Source organism: Barbatula barbatula (assembly GCF_947034865.1).
Source record: "Barbatula barbatula genome assembly, chromosome: 18".
NCBI lineage: Eukaryota > Metazoa > Chordata > Actinopteri > Cypriniformes > Nemacheilidae > Barbatula > Barbatula barbatula.
In genome coordinates, this window is record NC_136781.1 from 4,753,969 (window position 1) to 4,773,265 (window position 19,297).

Below are 19,297 nucleotides of genomic sequence, written 5' to 3' on the forward strand. Positions count from 1 at the left end.
GCATAGTAATAAACCGGCTTTGCGGAAAACCGCGTTTACATGGAAGTTTGACACTTGCCAGGTTTCGCGCGTGCAGTGACGTCACCATCGATAGTCTGTTTAGTAATTAAAAATTCAGCGGGAGAACTGTCAGAAATTGTATTTTATCTTTACTTAAACTCTTCTTATGTCCGGTGAACATTTTTTATTTGGTCGTTTCTAGATCAAGTGCATGATTCGAGAGCAGACTTTCATGTGTTATTTTACTGTTACTTCCGATTGAGACTTTTACTTTTGCTCTGTCAGACATACGCACATAAACAAAACTGAGTGAAAACCGGTAAAGACGTTTACATGCAGTATGAAATCGGAGTAATGGGCAAAACACTTTTTTGCTTTCGCCGTTTATGACCTTTCCCCGATAAAACGAAATTACTTGTTATCATCTTATTTAGCATAATCGGAGTAAGATGCGAAGAGAGAGGCTATACTGTGTTGTTTTTGCACTTTAATAGTTTTATTTAAAACTAGAATTTTATGGTTTTATTTAGTTAACACCGCATATAGGAATTTATAGTCTGTCTGATATTTGACCTGTGTTTTGACTTGCATAACCTTATATTGTTTGCTTATAGTCAATGTTTTCTTGTACAGCTGATTTGTAACAATGAAAATTGTCAAAAGCGCTATATAAATTAAACTTTCTTGACTTGACTTGACGGAATGGTTTTCCCCAAAATGTATGTTACGTTTTTTTATAGTTTGTATTTTTTTGTATTTGTTGCTTATTTGGAGTGTTTTGTCTGCAGCGCAAAGGTTGTGGATTTCCATTTTTAAGTAGACCATCCCTTTAAAGAAAGTTTATATGATATGAATGCTGTTGGATTAAAGTACATTACCTGTGCAACAAAGCGAGGAGAACTAAATAACACTCAGTGTCATGTTCAGATTGGAAATGGGAAAAATATTCCTCTTTGAAGGCTGTTATTAAATTTCATCAGAGAAAGATAAGCCCCAACATTTCCCCTTCCTGGTTCTCCTGCTGCACATTCAGCTCTCACTGTCCAAACAACATTACTGTCCTGTCTAATACCACAAGCCCTGTGTACGCTTTTGTTTTAGTAATGCATGCACACGTTTGATTGACTGAACTCTTTATCACCTCTCAAATTCTCACATACAAGCTGTTGTTTATTTGATTTTGCAGGTAGCCTGTGAGGTATCTCATTATTCTATGATTACTGAACAAATTATTATTGAGTTGTATCATTTAACACAAAGGGATGACGCTGTTTTTGAATAAATGTAACATTCTTTTCCAAACCCCGCCTTATAGAGTATAGAGACTTTACCGTTGCTGTTGACAGCTGTTGATGCCACACATGTAGTCTTGTGTGTACTCATTCATGTGAATTGGTCTGCAGTGCATGCATGAATAGCCACAGTTATCAGAGATGAGAGTAAACAGTGTTTCTGAAAATCCGATTCCTCTCCAAGGATTCAGAGAAAATCCAGATTTGTTCTGACAGTGCCATGGGAATGACACACACTGGACATCTGCTCGGGATCGCCAATCCGCCACAGATAATCCCATTAAAATTGCAGTTTATTTAAATGGGAAAACACAAGAACGGCTATTGTGTTTCCCTTTGGTGCATGTGGAGTATACAGTTACACAGGGATTCAAGAGCGTATTGATTAATGGAACAGTTGGAAACTTGGATGTCATGGATTGATAGTGTTGTATAATGGAACTGCTAGTGACCTGTGTTTGTCGATAGAAATGATCTCATGTATTTTTATGTTGGAGAAGTTTGATCGTTTATGTTATTGTTTATGTGATATGCTGATTCATAGATATTAAATGATATTTATAGCAGTTCATTAATATTTTCTGAGAACAGGCGCTGAATGAGAGATAAATTAAGACATTACCTTATTGTGGCTAATGTTTAATTCACTTACAGACATTACAACAAGTTTCTCTAGATGTCAACATGTTCTTAATTCAAATATAATACAACGTAAGCTGGCCTACAGTCTAAATGTTATCCATCAAGGTGTATATTTGAAAAATCATGTTTTGGAAATATTTCTCACATTTTGTTCATTTTTAAAACGTATGCATTTGTTTAGTAGGGTTCAGAATCTAGTACAGCACTTAAAGTTTTAGTAAAGTTACAATATAGCCATAGTTCAGTTATGTTCATTACATATAATAAACCTTTACAGTGTTTTCCTACTTGTAGAATGATTCATTATAAGAAATTCTAGTTCTCAATCCTGCCATAAAATATGTTTGTATAAAGTTACATGACCCATTTAACAAATTGTTTCTTTAATACAATTATTATGCAATAAAATATTAATATAAATTGATTCTAATATTTTATTATCAGGCTCTAGCCAGACCGATTAACAAACACAGATCGGATTAAACTTTGGGCTAGGCGTGTGCGTCCAATAAAACCGTTTATATTCTAGTAAACCACGGTCTTGTCTTTCGAGAAACATACTGTACATTCCTTACCCGAACGGATGCTTATCTTTATTTTAAAGCTTCCTGTCATAGGTTTGCTCAATTAAAGAATATAACCAGCTGATGAATTACCATAAATCATAACTGATATATTTCCACATTCCCTCTGAGAACTTCTACTCGAGATCATTTGCATACATATTGTCTCACACCTTTTGTTTTTCTCAACTCTTGTCGCCTCTATTCAAGACCTTTTCTACAATCTCTCGCAGTTAAGATGGCTGTATGTGTTATCTGAAAAAATCTCGTCTCAAAATCAAGCCTGTAAAGTATATCGTCACGTTGTAGTTTTGTCATTCTCAATCTGATGTTATTGAACGAGTGCATGAGGATGAGTTTGGACTTGCTTGACAACTCATTTGCCTTTCAGAAACAAATGAAAAGAGAAAGTAGTTATAATGTAAGAAAGGCTTTAAAATCCAGACTGTACAGTACAACATCCTTTATCAGCAAAACACAATTCTGATGCCATTTCTCACCTGTGGTTATGTGACATTGAGGTCTCTTACTAATGCTACATATTGGTTGCAATGCAGAAAGATTTTTTCTCTTCATATAAAGGGTCATGGACAAATGGTGAATTAATTGAATAGGTTAAAATTCACACTGCTAAGTGTAACCTTAGAGAAGAATGAATAGCTCAAATAAACATGTTCTTTGTTGTTCAGTTCTGTGGAAATGTGGGTTTTCTAAGACCGGATGTCTTATTGCAGTCATGAAATGCTTTTAAAGAATTCTCAGCCTTAAGTGTAAAATCTTTTTAAATTGAGTTTTTTCTTTGACCCTTTTGCCATTACTTGGATCACAGTAGATAGGGACATCTTTTTTGCTAAATTGCAGGAAATGTTATGCAAATGTTTCCATCATCAATCAAATAGAAAATATAGCTGCAAGCAGCAATTATGGGGTCAAACCCTTTCCACAGGGAAATATTTAGAAAAAACAAAGTCACTTAGATCTAAATAAAACTTCTTAACCCCTTTGGGCCTTAATTATAACGTACAACTAGGATTTCCGAATGAGATCAGAAGAGGGGCACTAACATGGTAAATATGGCAAATATTCCATTACATATTCTAGTATGTATTTTTCTAGGTTTTCGGATTGAGTACATTACCATGACATGGAAATGCTGTTATAAATATGGTCATCATTCAGTAACATGGTACAGTTTATATCAAATGATCATGTGTTATATATTATACTACACAGTGTTTTCGCTGGGGAAAATAATATTAAGATTTATTTACTGGATTTTTTAACCAAGCAGTGACTTTTAAAAATGCTGAAACCACCTAGCTGAAATAAAAAGGTCTTATGTGACTTATAATGAGTAAATGAAATGGACCGTAAACTGCTTGGTTGCAAATTTAAATTACAGTAAATGCTTAACTCAACAAATAATGTTGCTTCAGAGAGCACCAGTGGCTACTGGCATTGTTTCCAGCTGATAGCAGGCGGAGTTGCCTTCCAAGATTTCTGTTAGCCAGAATATTTCTGGAAGAGGCACCCTGTTCCTGCAACGTCCTGTTGTGGCTTTGTGTAGAAGAATAGGAGTGCTCTTATTAAAATCGTTTGGAGGTCACTGTGGCCTTGTCTGTTCCATCTATTGATCCGTCACTTGTTCTGGGTTTGATCAACTGACCTGGTTGGCTCACATCCATGGACAGTGACGCTTACTGTACTGTAATGATCAGACCTATTTTTATATTCTGTTTAGCAGATGGGATGTCTGGGAAATCTCTAGAGGTTTGAAATTAGAAATAGTAGTAGCAGTAGTAACTATTAGAAGTTGTATCGAATGCCACCACTTACTCTCTCCTCTCACACTCTCGAATTACCTTAAGCGGTATTGATGCACTGGAGCGATATATTAATGCCTGAAAAAATTATAACATAGTGTACAAAACAACCATTTCAAAAGAAGCACATACTTTTTGTTCTTTATAGTTCAATATTAAGATTGATGTGTGTGCGTATGTAAACCAGTATCCTTTCCACAGCATCTTTCATTCTCTCTCGCCACTGATAGACGGAAAGAAAGAGGTGTAAGAAATGAAGAATAGAAAGCTGACCTGTGGGAGAGCGGGCGTCTGGTGCAGAGACGCTGGGAAGCGGCAGAGCCCCTCCCACCACAGCCTGAGTGGGTGGAATTTTCTGTTTATCTTCGAGATCTGGCAGTGACAAAAAAAGGCTGCAAACTGTCTTTTTTTCCCCTGTTCTTTTATTTCATCTTATGGCACTCTTATGAAATCTTTCCCTTGTGTAGACATCCAGAGTAAAATGTGTGAATTGCTTGGATGTCTTGATATAGCCCAGCAGAGCATTTCTCCCATGATGCTTTGCAGTAGCTTATACAGTATGTGTCTGTGTTTGAGTACAGTCAATGATTTGCTACACGGAATACGATAATCTAAACCCTTAAGTGAAATTTAAATAGTTTAGCACTAAATGGAAATAAATGATTTAAGAAATCTCATCATTCATGTGTGTGCATGTCTCATTGTTCTTCTAATAGTCACGTTACAGCATCCTCTATAGTAACATAGTCAGTTTACTTACTTCATAGTAAACATTTGTGCATTGTTGGCATTAATATAGAGTTTAATCAAATGGCATACTTTATTACCGCTGGAGATGATTTAGTTACTGATATCATTACCGGCTCTCTATGGCCTGGTCCTAAAGGCTTAATTTGATCTTGGCTTTTACAACACACCATTAAAGATTAAAAGGCTGAAAGAGCATTAGTTGAGAACTGGCTGTTAGAAAATGTGTGTAGCTGGATCTGATTTCCCTAAGGTTGTGATACCCTTCTTCAAGAACACAGAAAAGCTCGCTTGTACATCCTCTGCGTGTAAACACTTTTTCACACTTTAACTAAAACGTTGTCTGACATCATTGGCATACCGCCAATGTTTACCAACAGTTGCATTTCGTACTTGCCACAAAACTTAATATTTTGTGAATACTACAAATTACTTAAATCTTTTTGTCTGTCATTGTGTTTTGAGAGATAAATGTCAGTCTACATATTTGTGACGTTTCGTCTGCAACTTCAAATTCAGAACACAGCATTGTGATAATTGTCTGTGAATCTCAACATCTCAGCTTGGATGAAAGAGCATCACCTGCAGCTGAACCCGGCCAAGACAGAACTACTCGTGTTTGCGGCACACCACGCGGTCTCACCATCCAGCTTGGCAATTCCACTATCACTCCCTCCGAATCAGCCAGGAACCTCGGAGTCATATTTGATGAACAGCTGTCCTTCAATGATCACATTGCAAAGACAACGCGATCATGCCGATATGCCATAATTAACATCCGAAAGGTAAGACCCTACCTCACTGAACACAACTCCTTGTCCAGGCCCTGGTAATCACAAGGTTGGACTACTGCAATGCTCTCCTTGCTGGTCTTCCTGCAAAGTCTATCAAACCACTTCAGCTGGTTCAAAACGCAGCAGCACGCCTCATCTTCCAACAGCCCAAAAGGGCTCATGTGACATCGCTTTTCATCTCTCTCCACTGGCTACCGGTTGAAGCCCGGATCAGATTTAAGTCACTGATGTTTGCATACAGGACTATCACTGGATCTGAGCCGGCATACTTTCACACCCTCCTACACCCCATCAAGAACCCTACGTTCAGCAAACCAGTGGCGCCTTGTAATGCCTTCTCATAAGGGCACTAAATCCCCTTCCCGCTCATTCTCCTTCGCAACTCCTTCCTGGTGGAATATTCTTCCCAATGCGGTCCGGTCAACCACATCTCTCACAACCTTCAAAAAACGACTTAAAACACACCTCTTCTGCGAATACCTGACAGACAAATAAAAAAAACTCTTTGTAAATCGCTTTGGATAAAAGCGTCTGCTAAATGACTAAATGTAAATGTAAACATCAGAAGTTCTCACTTTAGAGGTGTTTGTGTTATTTTCAACGTTCCCACAAATCTATACAGTGCAAGCTTTCAGGTTTAGCAACACGCTCTAATGTTTTAGTTTGCGTATTCGTGTGCATTTTTGTATGCCTGTGTGCTTTAATGTCAGTACTTGTCCGTGCAGATACATCAAACTTTTATTCCGCCTCAGTCCTTTTCATTTTGTTGTCCTGGTGACTCGTAAAACTGTCACTCAGTGAGACGGGCATGCGATTCGTTTTAGAAAATGAGCTACTGTGCATGTGCAGAATCAGCTGTTGCACATCCACTCGAAGGAAATCTTTAACCCGTGCAATGATATCAATCTTTTTTAATGTCCTGACCAGCCTTCTCTCTCCATCTGGTGTTTCCTCCATCTTTCTCTCCCTCATAAGTTCTCTTGACATTTGCAAAGGTTGAAAGACAAAGTAGCTCTGTGTCCTGATAAGGGCGAGGGCTCCTCAGCCTGAATGTGAATGTTCTCTCATGAGACCAAAGCAGAGTCGGCCGTGTTTGACAGAGGGGGCTATGGGTCAAGTTTTGGAGTATCTTGTAATAGAGCTGAACGGGGGTGACAGGAAAAGACAGACGTAGTAGATGAAGGACTGCCATCACCTGTAGGCACAAAATTGAGGGATGAGGGCAATATACAGCATTATATTGGCAACGTTTAAAGGGACAGTTCACCTAAAAATGAATATTCCGTCTTCATTTACAAACACTCTCGTTCCAAATCTGTATAGATTCTCGTTCTGGTGAACACAGAGAAAGATATCTGCCAGAATGCTTTTAACCAAATAGTTCTAGGCCACTATTGACTACCACAGTAGGAAACTTTGCTTTATAAATGTCTTTGTTGAACACAAAAGAAGATATTTTGAAGAATGAAGGAAAGCAAAGAATTATGGGGCACTTTTGACTACCATTGTATCTTTTCCTTTTTTGTTACAAGCATTCTTCCAAATATCTTTTTCATGTTCATCGGAACAAAGAAATATATACAGATTTGGAACTCGAGGGTGAGTAAATGATGACAGAATTTATCTCTTTAAGTGAAAACGTTTTTTAAAGAATCATTTCAGCATAAGGTGTACAGTATTTCACTTAATTTTTTATTGATTTGAACTGGTTTTTGTATGTGAAGTTGAATTAGTCATTGGAGTAATTTTTTAAATCTTTTATACTAACTTTTCTGATAGAAATTTGCATCCAAATAGTTCATACTTTCTGTTCTTTATTCACATCTTGTATAAACAGGTTTTTATGTTGCAGAATTTCTTCTGACGGCACCTAAACTAAAATTGTTTGGTAAACAAGATGCTTTAGAGCTACTGCGACATGATGGCTCTTTCTCCAGACTATACCATAATACAATTATAATGAAACAGATACTGTTATTTGTAAAAAAAATTATAAGGATCAGGACACATTAATGTAAAACTGTAGCTTATTTTATAGGCTCTTGTACATACTGTACAAAAGAGCCAAGGTCACGTTCACCGTTTCTGTTGTGCAAGCTTTCTGCTAATTTTGAGTAAAAAGCTGCTGACACGGGCTGTGAGGACCAGACCACCTGCTGGCGAGGAAATTTACAACCCTACCAAATAGCAACAGCGTTGAAGAAAAAAACATATCTGTTTGTTTTATTTGGAATTTTCTGTGCCTCTGTGGTCCTGTAATAACGTGATACTGACTCTCAGTGCATGATGAATATAGTTCTGACTCGCGGATTATCATCCAATAAGAAAGTGACTGGTGAGCTAATATTAGTCTGCACCGAGCGTTGGTTTACCCATGAGCAGGTTGCCTAGGAAACGTTACATAATTGGAGCATAGAAGATGCCCCCAGCTGATTGGGTGATGTAGACAAGGTGATAGATCTTCCTCAACGTCTTCTGTTCACCGTGTTCCATCTATCTGCCTGGAAAGGAAATGACCTTGTGACAGGCCAAACAGTGGCTAGTGTTGTGATATCTTTCTTTTTACAATACAGGGTGGCTCTACCTTTTATCTTTTTAGTAATGTGTGACTAAATAAGTCGAACCAAAAATGCAAAAGTAAAAGTGCACAATTGAAACGAGAATTCAAACAATTGTGCATTTTTCTGTTTCTCCACAGGTGCCGATCTGGGTGGTCTGATGGATCTTGAGACTCTCTACCAGGGCGTGGAGCGAAGCATAAACCAGAGTCGGCGAACCCGCAGATATTCCCCCGAGCGAGTGTACAACATCGAGGTTCTGCTGGGGGTGGATGACTCTGTGGTGCAGTTTCACGGGCAGCAACATGTGGAGAAGTACCTCCTCACTCTTATGAACATTGTAAGTGTGCTCAAGCCACCCACGCTGCCTGTTGTGTTTGGGATACCCTTGAGAAAAATCTAAGAATGATAGAAACTACCCTGTCAACAGCAAGGCAGTTCTGCGGGCGGAATACAGCATTATAATAAACAGCTAAGATAAAACTGGCTTGTGCAGAAACATTAGAGGCAAGGTGTTGACGCCATTTATACTCAGTTCTGTTATGTTTTGAAAGGGTTTTTTAACACTTCATTTGATTTCATGAGCTTTTCTCTAGAATAAGAGTAGTATATAAAAATAGGAATTTAAGGGATGTTTCACCCAAAAATATTTTATAATATACTCACCCTCATGTCATTGCAAACCTGTGAATTTCTTTCTGCTGCAAAACACAAAAGAAGATATTTTGAAGAATGTGGATAACTATACCTGTCACAGTGCTACATTGAGACTGTGACTACACACACACACACACACACACACAGACCCATTTACCCACATACAAATATGGACTTGTGTTGGTGTAATGAATATATGTTAATGTCTGTTAATTGCTTTACTTTGTTGCTTTGTGCCCAGGTGATGTTTGCTGTATTTGTCTACCAGGTTTATACCTGTAATTTGTTAGTTTATTTTATTAGTTGGTATTTGGTTTAATAATTTAGAATGTTGAAATGTTAAATGTACTTAATATACCTACCTCCATTTGTTCCAACATGGTATGATCCAAGGGCGGGGCCTAGAATATAAAATGGCTCCCAAACACTCACTCAGGGTGGTTGAAGTAGGTTGGTGTGTTTTGTAAAGACAGTTTGAACTGGAAACTATAGAAGCTGATCAGGTCCATAGGATTTAGCTGAACAAGCCTGTAGATATTGTACAGTTTATTTTTTCTTTTATTTTTGTGTCACTTTGTTACACTGTTTGCTGGATTCTTTTTGCACTGTGGAGAAGAGGAAACAATAAATCAATCTGTTTCCACCTCACAAGCCTTTGGTCACTGTCCATACCCATTGCTCGGGTCATCCTGTTAACATTTGGTGTCAGAAGTGGTCCGGAACACTAACATTCAACACTTTGTAAGTTTCCGAAGAGTGACAAAGGCTACCAGCATGCCACCCAAGAAGAAGAACCAGCTAGCAGCAGATATTGATGAGGAGCAGGATCAAGGTGCCACATCTGATGATCCAGTGCATCCTGTGGATATCACTAACCCCACAGGTGATTCAGCAGTTACAGCTCTGGCAGGGATGTTTCAAGCATTTCTACAATTTCAGAAGGACAGAGATGAGAGGCAAGAAAAAGAAGCAGCTCGACGGGAACAACAATACAAGGTCCTTACTCATCAAGTTACTCAGTTACAGATGGATCTGGAGCAGAACCGACTAGGAGCTAAGTCGTCTGAACACTCAGTAACTCGAGTTTTTGACCATATGCCTCAAATTTCAAAACTACAAGATACTGATGATATTGAACATTTTCTCACTACTTTCGAGAGATTGGCAGAGGTGTACAAATGGCCAAAACAAGACTGGGCCATTCATCTGGTTCCCCTACTCACTGGCAAGGCAAGAGCTGCATTTGTTGCAATTTCACCTACCTATATGTCTGACTACGGAAGAGTTAAAGAAGCCATTCTCCAGAAATATGAAATCAATGCAGAAACCTACAGACTGAGATTCCGAACTGTGAACACACCTGTTGATGAGTCACCAATGGAGTTGTACGTCCGCTTAAAGGATTTGTTCTTCAAATGGGTCGACTTTAAGGAAAGCAGCAAGACGGATCTGATGGAAACCATAGTTCTGGAACAGTATATGCGTGTGCTTTATCCAGATGTGAGAACATGGGTGAAGGAGAGAGATCCCACTACAGCACAAGAAGCAGCTAAAATGGTTGAAGCCTATGTTGCAGCTCGTAAGGGATTCTCTGGAACATTCAGATATGCTGGCAGCCTACAAGCCGTAAGAAGTAAGTCTGAGGGGTATGGGGGAAGTTCGTACTCTAATAGTCACTCCCAGATTGTACAACCCACCCATGTAAAGATGTTCCCTCAACCGGTAGACACACGTCAGAAGTTATCCAGCAACGATGTAGTTTGTTATAACTGTGGTAAACCAAGTCACATCAGCACGCATTGCCCACTTAAGAAGCCCAAATCAGCCAAGTTGTGTTACATACCTAGACCCACCCCTACAGTTTGCAATTCTTCTGGTACAGAACCCACCATTACAGTTTTATTGAATGGGAAGCCAGTAACTGCCCTGATTGATACAGGTTGTGCAAGGACCTTAGTACAGTCTCAGTACATAACCAGGGATTTGTGGTCTGAGGACACAGTTTTAGTGTGTTGTGTCCATGGGGACAAGACAGAGTTACCCACTGCTGAAGTTTATATTGAGGTGAACAAGCAGCCATACTTAATGAATGTGGGTATTGCAGCTAATTTACCCTACCCAGTGTTGCTAGGCACAGATATGCCAGTTCTGGCAGACCTAGTACAGGAGACCGCTTGGTGTGGAGTGGTTACTAGAGCTCAAAGACAACGCTTAACTCAATCACCCTTAGATACTGTAGAAAGCACCCTTTCAGAAATGCCCTTTTTCACTGAAGACAGTGTAAGTGAATTAAGTGTGTCAAGGGAAGACAGACTGGAGAAACAAAGAGATTTGATTACAGATCTAATTGATGGGCCAGAACAGCTTCAATTTGAGTTAGCAGACCCGGAAGTTGATGACAGTGAGTTTTGCATACTCCATGATTTGGCTAAACTGCAGAAAGATGATCACACGTTGTCTGAATGTTTTCAGAAGGCTAATAAGGCCACAGTCGGCACCTCACTGTGTGATGAGGTGTTTGTAGTAGACAATGATCTTCTTTACAGACAGTCTAAGGAGGAGGGAAAACAACTTTTGGTTCCCAAACTGTATCGTAAACGAGTGTTAGAAATGGGTCACTCTATTCCATGGGCAGGACACTTGGGATTCATGAAATCCCTAATGAGAATCTCTAAAAGATTTTATTGGCCTGGAATGTATAGTGAGGTAAAAGATTATTGCAAGTCGTGTCCGGAATGTCAGTTGGCAAAAGGAAGAGCACCTGCTATGGCACCACTTGTACCGATTCCTGCAGTAGAGACTCCGTTTGAAAGAATAGGAGTAGATATTGTTGGACCTTTTGAAAGAAGCCAGAAGGGTAACAGATTTATACTTGTGATCTGTGATTATGCCACTAGGTACCCTGAAGCATACCCCCTTAGAGAAGTAACGGCTAAACAGATTGCAACAGCAATGTTACATTTTTTCTCCCACGTAGGCATCCCGAAAGAGGTTTTAACGGATCAGGGCCCTAGTTTTATGAGTCGTACACTGCACCAAGTCTATCAACTGTTAGGTATAAAGAGAGTACGAACAGCTGCCTATCACCCTCAGACTGATGGATTGGTGGAGCGATTCAATCAAACACTGAAAGCCATGTTGAAGAAGTTCGTATCTGAATCTGGAAAAGACTGGGATAAATGGTTACCTTACCTTTTATTTGCTTACCGTGAGGTTCCCCAGGCATCCACTGGCTTCTCGCCTTTTGAACTGCTCTTTGCACATCAAGTAAGAGGTCCTCTGGATGTATTGAGAAGCAGCTGGGAAGACAAAGACAAACCACGAAAGCAAAACCTCCTTTCCTACGTCCTTAAAATGAGAGACCAGCTTCAACGATCATCTGACCTGGCTCATCAGAACTTGAAGGAGTCCCAAGCCAAACAGAAGGTTTGGTATGACCAGAAAGCAAGAGCAAGATCTTTTCAACCAGGTGATCAAGTCCTTTTACTTCTTCCTACAACGGAGAACAAGCTGTTGGCAAAATGGCAAGGTCCTTACCAGGTAAAGAGGAAACTTGGGCCAGTTACCTACGAAATCACTATGCCTTCAAGACAACCTCCATTTCAGACCTTCCATGTCAATATGTTGAAGCAGTGGCATAAACGTCCTTCTCAGGCAAGTGCACCACCGCAAGCAGTGAAAGAGCTTTTGGTAAGATTTGTGGAAGAAGATGAGGAAACAGAGGAGCAATACTTACCTATGCATCAGAGTGAGTGCCACGTGGACCTTCAGCATTTGTCAGCAGGGCAACGTCATCAAATACTAGAATGCATCCCTGGTCAGTTGTTCCAAGACACACCTGGAAGAACAAACCTTGTCCAACATAACATTCATTTAAAAGACTCAAAACCTATTCGGCAACCAATTTACAGAGTGCCAGAAAGACTTTTACAAGTAATGAAGCAAGAGCTACAGTTAATGCAGGAACTTGAAGTTATAGAGCCTTCAGCTAGTGAGTGGAACAGCCCCATAGTGCTGGTACCAAAGAAAGATGGGTCCCTCAGATTCTGTCTAGATTTCAGGAAGCTCAACTCTGTAAGTAAATTCGACCCGTATCCAATGCCCAGAGTCGATGAACTCGTGGAGAAACTTAGTAAAGCAAAGTTCCTCACAACACTCGACCTATGCAAGGGTTATTGGCAAGTGCCATTAAGTCCGGACAGTAAGGAGTTCACAGCGTTCAAAACACCATTCGGTCACTTCCAGTTCAGAGTCCTTCCTTTCGGTCTCCATGGAGCACCTGCCACCTTTCAGAGGATGATTGACCACATACTCCGTGGAACTGAAGTCTTCGCTGCAGCATACCTGGATGACATAATCATTTTCAGCACATCTTGGCAGGATCATCTGCAGCATCTACAGGAAGTGCTAAACAGGATTAAGTCTGCTGGACTCACTATCCGTCCAGATAAATGTGCCATTGCCAAAGAGGAAACTTGTTACCTTGGACATGTACTGGGACATGGAGTCATTCGTCCACAGGTGGGGAAGGTTGAAGCGATCAAACAAGCACAACGGCCTACCACCAAGAAACAGGTACGAGCTTTCCTTGGCTTGGTAGGATGGTATAGACGATTCATCCCCAATTTTTCAGAAAGGGCTGTAGCCCTCACAGAGCTAACTAAAAAGGATAAACCCAATACTCTAAGCTGGACAACTAAATGTGAAAGTGCTTTTATAGACTTAAAAGATGCTTTGTGCAATGAAGCCGTGTTGCAGAGTCCAGACTTTGAGAAACCTTTTACAGTTCAGACCGATGCATCAGAACATGGTTTGGGAGCTGTACTATTGCAAGGGGAACAAGGAAAACTTCAGCCTATTGCTTATATTAGTAGGAAGTTACTTCCTCGTGAAACACGGTATTCCACCGTGGAGAAGGAGTGCCTGGCACTCAAATGGGCCATGGACTCTTTCAGGTACTACCTTATTGGTAGGAAGTTTAACTTGGAAACAGATCACAGAGCTTTAGCTTGGCTAAACCAAATGAAGGACACAAATGCCCGAATCACCCGTTGGTTTTTAGCAATGCAGCCTTTTCAGTTTGAAGTGTCATATAGAACTGGCCGGGAGAACTGTGTGGCAGACTTTCTCTCTAGAACACCACAGAGGGTGTCTCGAGAAGGGGGAGGAAATGTCACAGTGCTACATTGAGACTGTGACTACACACACACACACACACACACACAGACCCATTTACCCACATACAAATATGGACTTGTGTTGGTGTAATGAATATATGTTAATGTCTGTTAATTGCTTTACTTTGTTGCTTTGTGCCCAGGTGATGTTTGCTGTATTTGTCTACCAGGTTTATACCTGTAATTTGTTAGTTTATTTTATTAGTTGGTATTTGGTTTAATAATTTAGAATGTTGAAATGTTAAATGTACTTAATATACCTACCTCCATTTGTTCCAACATGGTATGATCCAAGGGCGGGGCCTAGAATATAAAATGGCTCCCAAACACTCACTCAGGGTGGTTGAAGTAGGTTGGTGTGTTTTGTAAAGACAGTTTGAACTGGAAACTATAGAAGCTGATCAGGTCCATAGGATTTAGCTGAACAAGCCTGTAGATATTGTACAGTTTATTTTTTCTTTTATTTTTGTGTCACTTTGTTACACTGTTTGCTGGATTCTTTTTGCACTGTGGAGAAGAGGAAACAATAAATCAATCTGTTTCCACCTCACAAGCCTTTGGTCACTGTCCATACCCATTGCTCGGGTCATCCTGTTAACAATACCACATTGGCCACCATTGACTTCCATTTTATGGACAGAAAACCAACGAAACATTTTTCATAAAAAGGAAAAGTTATGTTTTGAACAACATGAAAATAAATTTAAGTGAAATGAAAGATGTACTGTATACAACATAAATTAACTTTGACACAGATTCACATTTGCACTCTGGCACCCTGGCATGCTGCAGGTCAGACCCTCTTAGATAACACAGAAACACACATAAATATGTGCTGTCCTGTTAACAGCTCAGACCCTTAGAGACTTTAGATTAAAATCTGTATTTTTCATGAAAATGATCCTAGTGTCAAGCTAAAGCTGGATCTGGCAGATCAGTGGCTTTGCATCATGTGGTCCGAGGTGACAGTAAGCCCGGGGAACAATATGCCTGAGGACGAAACATCACTCATCTGCTCCTCACTTTCCATCCTTTAATCTTCGCAAATTAAACCTACAGAGAGAGAGATAGAGAGAGAGAGAGAGAGAGAGAGAAAGACGTTCTAGCCAATGACAAAAAAAACACAAGATGATATTATATCATCAGTAATGGTCAATGATGGGAGGTAAAATCGGAAACATATTAGATCAGTTCAGCAGTCATTTTTCTACATCACGGATCACTCCATCTAAGATAAAATGTGATGGGATTAAAAAGGCTGGTGAAAAATCGGTTATACCCTCACAATTTGTCTCTATATTGCATATTTTCTTCAGTTACCACGGGTCTCCGAACGTTTTCCGCAGCTGTGCCACTGTTATTTCCTTTTCTCCCGTCTCCTTTCGTCCTAGGGGGTGTTTCAAACACAGCATTCGGAATAAATGACAGAAAAACAGATAAACAGAAATATATAAATAACATTGCGTCTCCTCTCTCTCCCACGCGTTGAGTTGTCGCTGCTTTCTTCTTGAAAGTTTACTTTGCTCACTTTCACATGGCATGTCTCACTCGCTCTCCGGGAGTCAAGGAAAGAAAAGCGAGAGACATTAAAGAATGTGACGAGGTGTAAGAGCAAATTTTTGCCATTTTCCCTCCAACTATTTTCCCTGAATTTTCCTCTTAGCTGATCGTCTTTTTGCATTTGTGGGCCGTGTGATGATGTGTTATGTGTTTGTCATATCGTATTGGGTTGTGCGAGAATGCTAAAGTGAAAATAGAGCGGCTGTTCGTTCCATCAGCGGTGTTTTATTCAGGTCTTTTGGTCAGTGGCTGGTGTCTCAGAATACAGGAAGAGAGAGTACGAGATGTCTGAGTAAAGCTAAGTTTACTACGGGCATCAGGACTGCATGTGGGCAACACACAGCCCTTTCAGAAATGGCAAAATTGATGTGTGGGGTGTGCATAATCCTGCAGATGTGTAAGGATGTTGTCCACCTTCATTGCTTTAGACCTGTTGTTCTCAACTGGTCTGTTCTGATAAAAAAGGAATAAACTGTGCTAAATGCAGATAATACACTGTACCTGATAATACTAGGTAGATGCAAAAGATAAAAAGATAAAAAACAGGCTATGCTTGTAAACAAAGCTGTGTAGACTTTACTGGTAGAGGTTACCGCCCACTATTCCTATCCACCAATCAGCTGTCATTGACCACATTCACATCCTTTTGAGAATATGATATTTCCCAGTAATATATTTTACCATATTTACCATATAACGTATACTGTTGGATACCCAGCAAGTATTTGTTTTACAGTTTTTCTGTTTTATCTTGAAAAATCTCACAACCTGCTGATCTAAGACCAGTGTTCCTCTTCCTGCAGATCCTGAAACACACTACCACAGTGTCCGTGTTCCCCTCGCGCTTGTACTCAGACTCATTTCACATATTTACTCTGCGTAATAGAGCTGAGACCTTTGTGTGTAGCATTAATTGTGTGAATTGAAAGTCGACTATATTAATTGCTTCCGTCTATTAGTCGTTCCTCAGGTGTAAACAAGACGTGCAGGCGGGCAGACGATTATATAATCAACTTTTCATAGACACGTTGTTCTCGTCCTCAAATGTCAGGCAGGTAATAATGGTCCAAAATGTCAAGCGAAAATGGCAGAGATTCAGAAATGAGTCTGAGCAAATACTGTCCATCGGTGTGTGTCCCCCCTCATGTCTCTGAGCATTCCTGTACATACACATCAATGTAAAGACGACCACATTCAATGTCCAGTGAAACACCAATGGTGATTCAGCATTATATTGTATACCTGTTGGATGTAAAGATAAAATCAGTGGTGTCTAAAGATGCTAAAATTAAGTTTGGATGACAGGCGGTCATATATTGATATATGATATATTAATATGTACTGTGATAAAATATAATTGATAAACTTACTGTATTTTTACACATTTATTATTGTTTATTCTGGGGAACACAATGGTGTATTTTCAAGAGTGGACTAACTGTATCATGGTACAGTAGCTAGTCTGAAGACAAGCCAAAGATAACGTCTCGGTTACGTATGTAACCTCCGTTCCCTGATGGAGGGAACGAGACGTTGTGTCGACAGAATGGGGTTTGACTTGAGAACCTACCTTCTCTGACTGACTTGAACAGGCCAATGAAAATTGGCGAATGAAATTTGCATGCCGGACTCCGCCCCCGGATATCCGGGTATAAAAGGGAGCCGGCGTGCCGCATTCATTCACCTTTTGTGCTGAGGAGCCTGAGGATCTTGCCCCGACTGCTGCAGCGGGCGGCCAGTGTTGTGGCATGAAGGACACAACGTCTCGTTCCCTCCATCAGGGAACGGAGGTTACATACGTAACCGAGACGTTCCCTTTCTGTCGGTCTCTCGACGTTGTGTCGACAGAATGGGGTTCCTCGGAAAACGCCACAGCGCTGTGCCGCGTCACAATTCCTCGCGAAGCGACGCTGACTGGCCTGGGCGTGTCAGACGTGAGCGCTTAGCATGAATTGCAACCTTCCAGCGGAAGGGAAGGAGTCCAGAGCTTTCAAAAAAGATGGGAGCCCCTTCCACCGGCCGTCACGGACGGCGGCCTAGTTCTCTTAACAGCGAGAAGCCGCCCGGCACCGTAAGGCCACTGGGAAGCGTCATTCCCCCCTGAGGGAACGCGCTACGGAGACCACTTCCTACCGCAGGGAGGAGCTTTAGTGGAGATTCACACGCGGTCTCACCGGATAGGGGAGAGCACGTGGGAGACATGCAGACACGAGATGGTGTCGCGAGCAGGTGAAGTACACCTGGGAGAGGTCATGGGCCATCGATTGAGAGCCATTCATGAGAAGACATCAGACGGAACCGCCCTGTGGGGGGGTTACTACGTGTGGAGCACTAGGCCTTGTTTGAGTCACTGCTAGAGCTCAGAAACAGGCCAAGGGAGGCAGGGCTGCTCCGCCGAGCCCGCCGCCGAGGAGTGCTTAGTGATGGATGGAATGCCTACTCTTCGCCCACGTGGGGGGAAGAGGGGAGGCTGGATAGCACCACGTCTCACCTATGGAGGAGTGCTATCGCAGGCGTACGCCCACCGGCTGCCGGACTTACCTGGCGGTGTCTTGTAAGACTCCGGCTGATACCGGTTCCACGCGGAGGCTGTAGAACCTCGCGAAGGTGCTGGGCGTAGCCCAACCAGCAGCTCTACATATGTCTGCCAGAGGGGCGCCCTGCGCCAGTGCCCACGAGGAGGCCACACCCCTGGTGGAGTGTGCCCTCACTGCAAGCGGGCACGGGAGATCCTGTGATCGGTAAGCCATTGATGGCGTCCACGATCCAGTGCGCCAACCTCTGTTTGGAGACAGCCCTCCCCTTGTGCTGACCTCCCAAAACAGACAAAAAAAGCTGCTCAGAGCTCCAGACGCTCTGCGTGCGGTCCAGGCAGAGGCGCAGCGCGCGCACTGGACACAACACGGAAGGGGTTGGGTCTTCCTCCCCAGAAGGGAGCGCCTGCAGGTTCACCACCTGGTCCCGAAAGGGAGTGGTGGGAACTTTGGGCACGTAGCCAGGCCGGGGTCTCAGGATAACGTGAGATTGACCAGGCCCGAACTCTAGGCAATCCGTGGCCACGAAAAATGCATGTAGGTCCCCTACCCTCTTGGCGAGCGCCACTACGAGAGCCGTCTTCATCGAGAGATGAGAAAGAGCGGCATCTTCGAGGGGCTCGACGGGGGGCCTCTGGGGGCCCGCCAGGACCACATTGAGGTCCCAAGAGGGAACGGGGCACGGACGGGCTGAATTCAGCCTCCTCGCGCCCCTCAGGAACCTAATGACCAGGTCGTGCTGTCCTAGAGACTTCCCACTAACTGGTCCGTGATGAGCGGCAATAGCGGCTACATACACCGTCAGCGTGGAAGGGGAGAGATTGCTCTCGAGTCTCGACTGCAGGAAGGACAGCACGCTCCCGATCGAGCATATCCGTGGGTCTTCTCCACGAGAAGAACACCAGGACGAGAAGAGGCGCCACTTCAATGCGTATAACCGCCTCGTGGCC

The 19,297-nt window shown here is 41.8% G+C and overlaps 1 protein-coding gene across 1 annotated transcript in view; it reads left to right on the top strand.

Annotated features, from left to right (window-relative positions):
• The window catches only part of LOC306907668 (A disintegrin and metalloproteinase with thrombospondin motifs 2), a 114,870-nt gene that overhangs the window by 64,300 nt on the left and 31,273 nt on the right, over positions 1 to 19,297 (top strand). Inside the window, exon 4 of the mRNA XM_079479947.1 lies at positions 8,560 to 8,759. Coding sequence (XP_079336073.1) covers positions 8,560 to 8,759 — 200 coding nt within the window. The remainder of the gene's footprint in view (positions 1 to 8,559; positions 8,760 to 19,297) is intronic.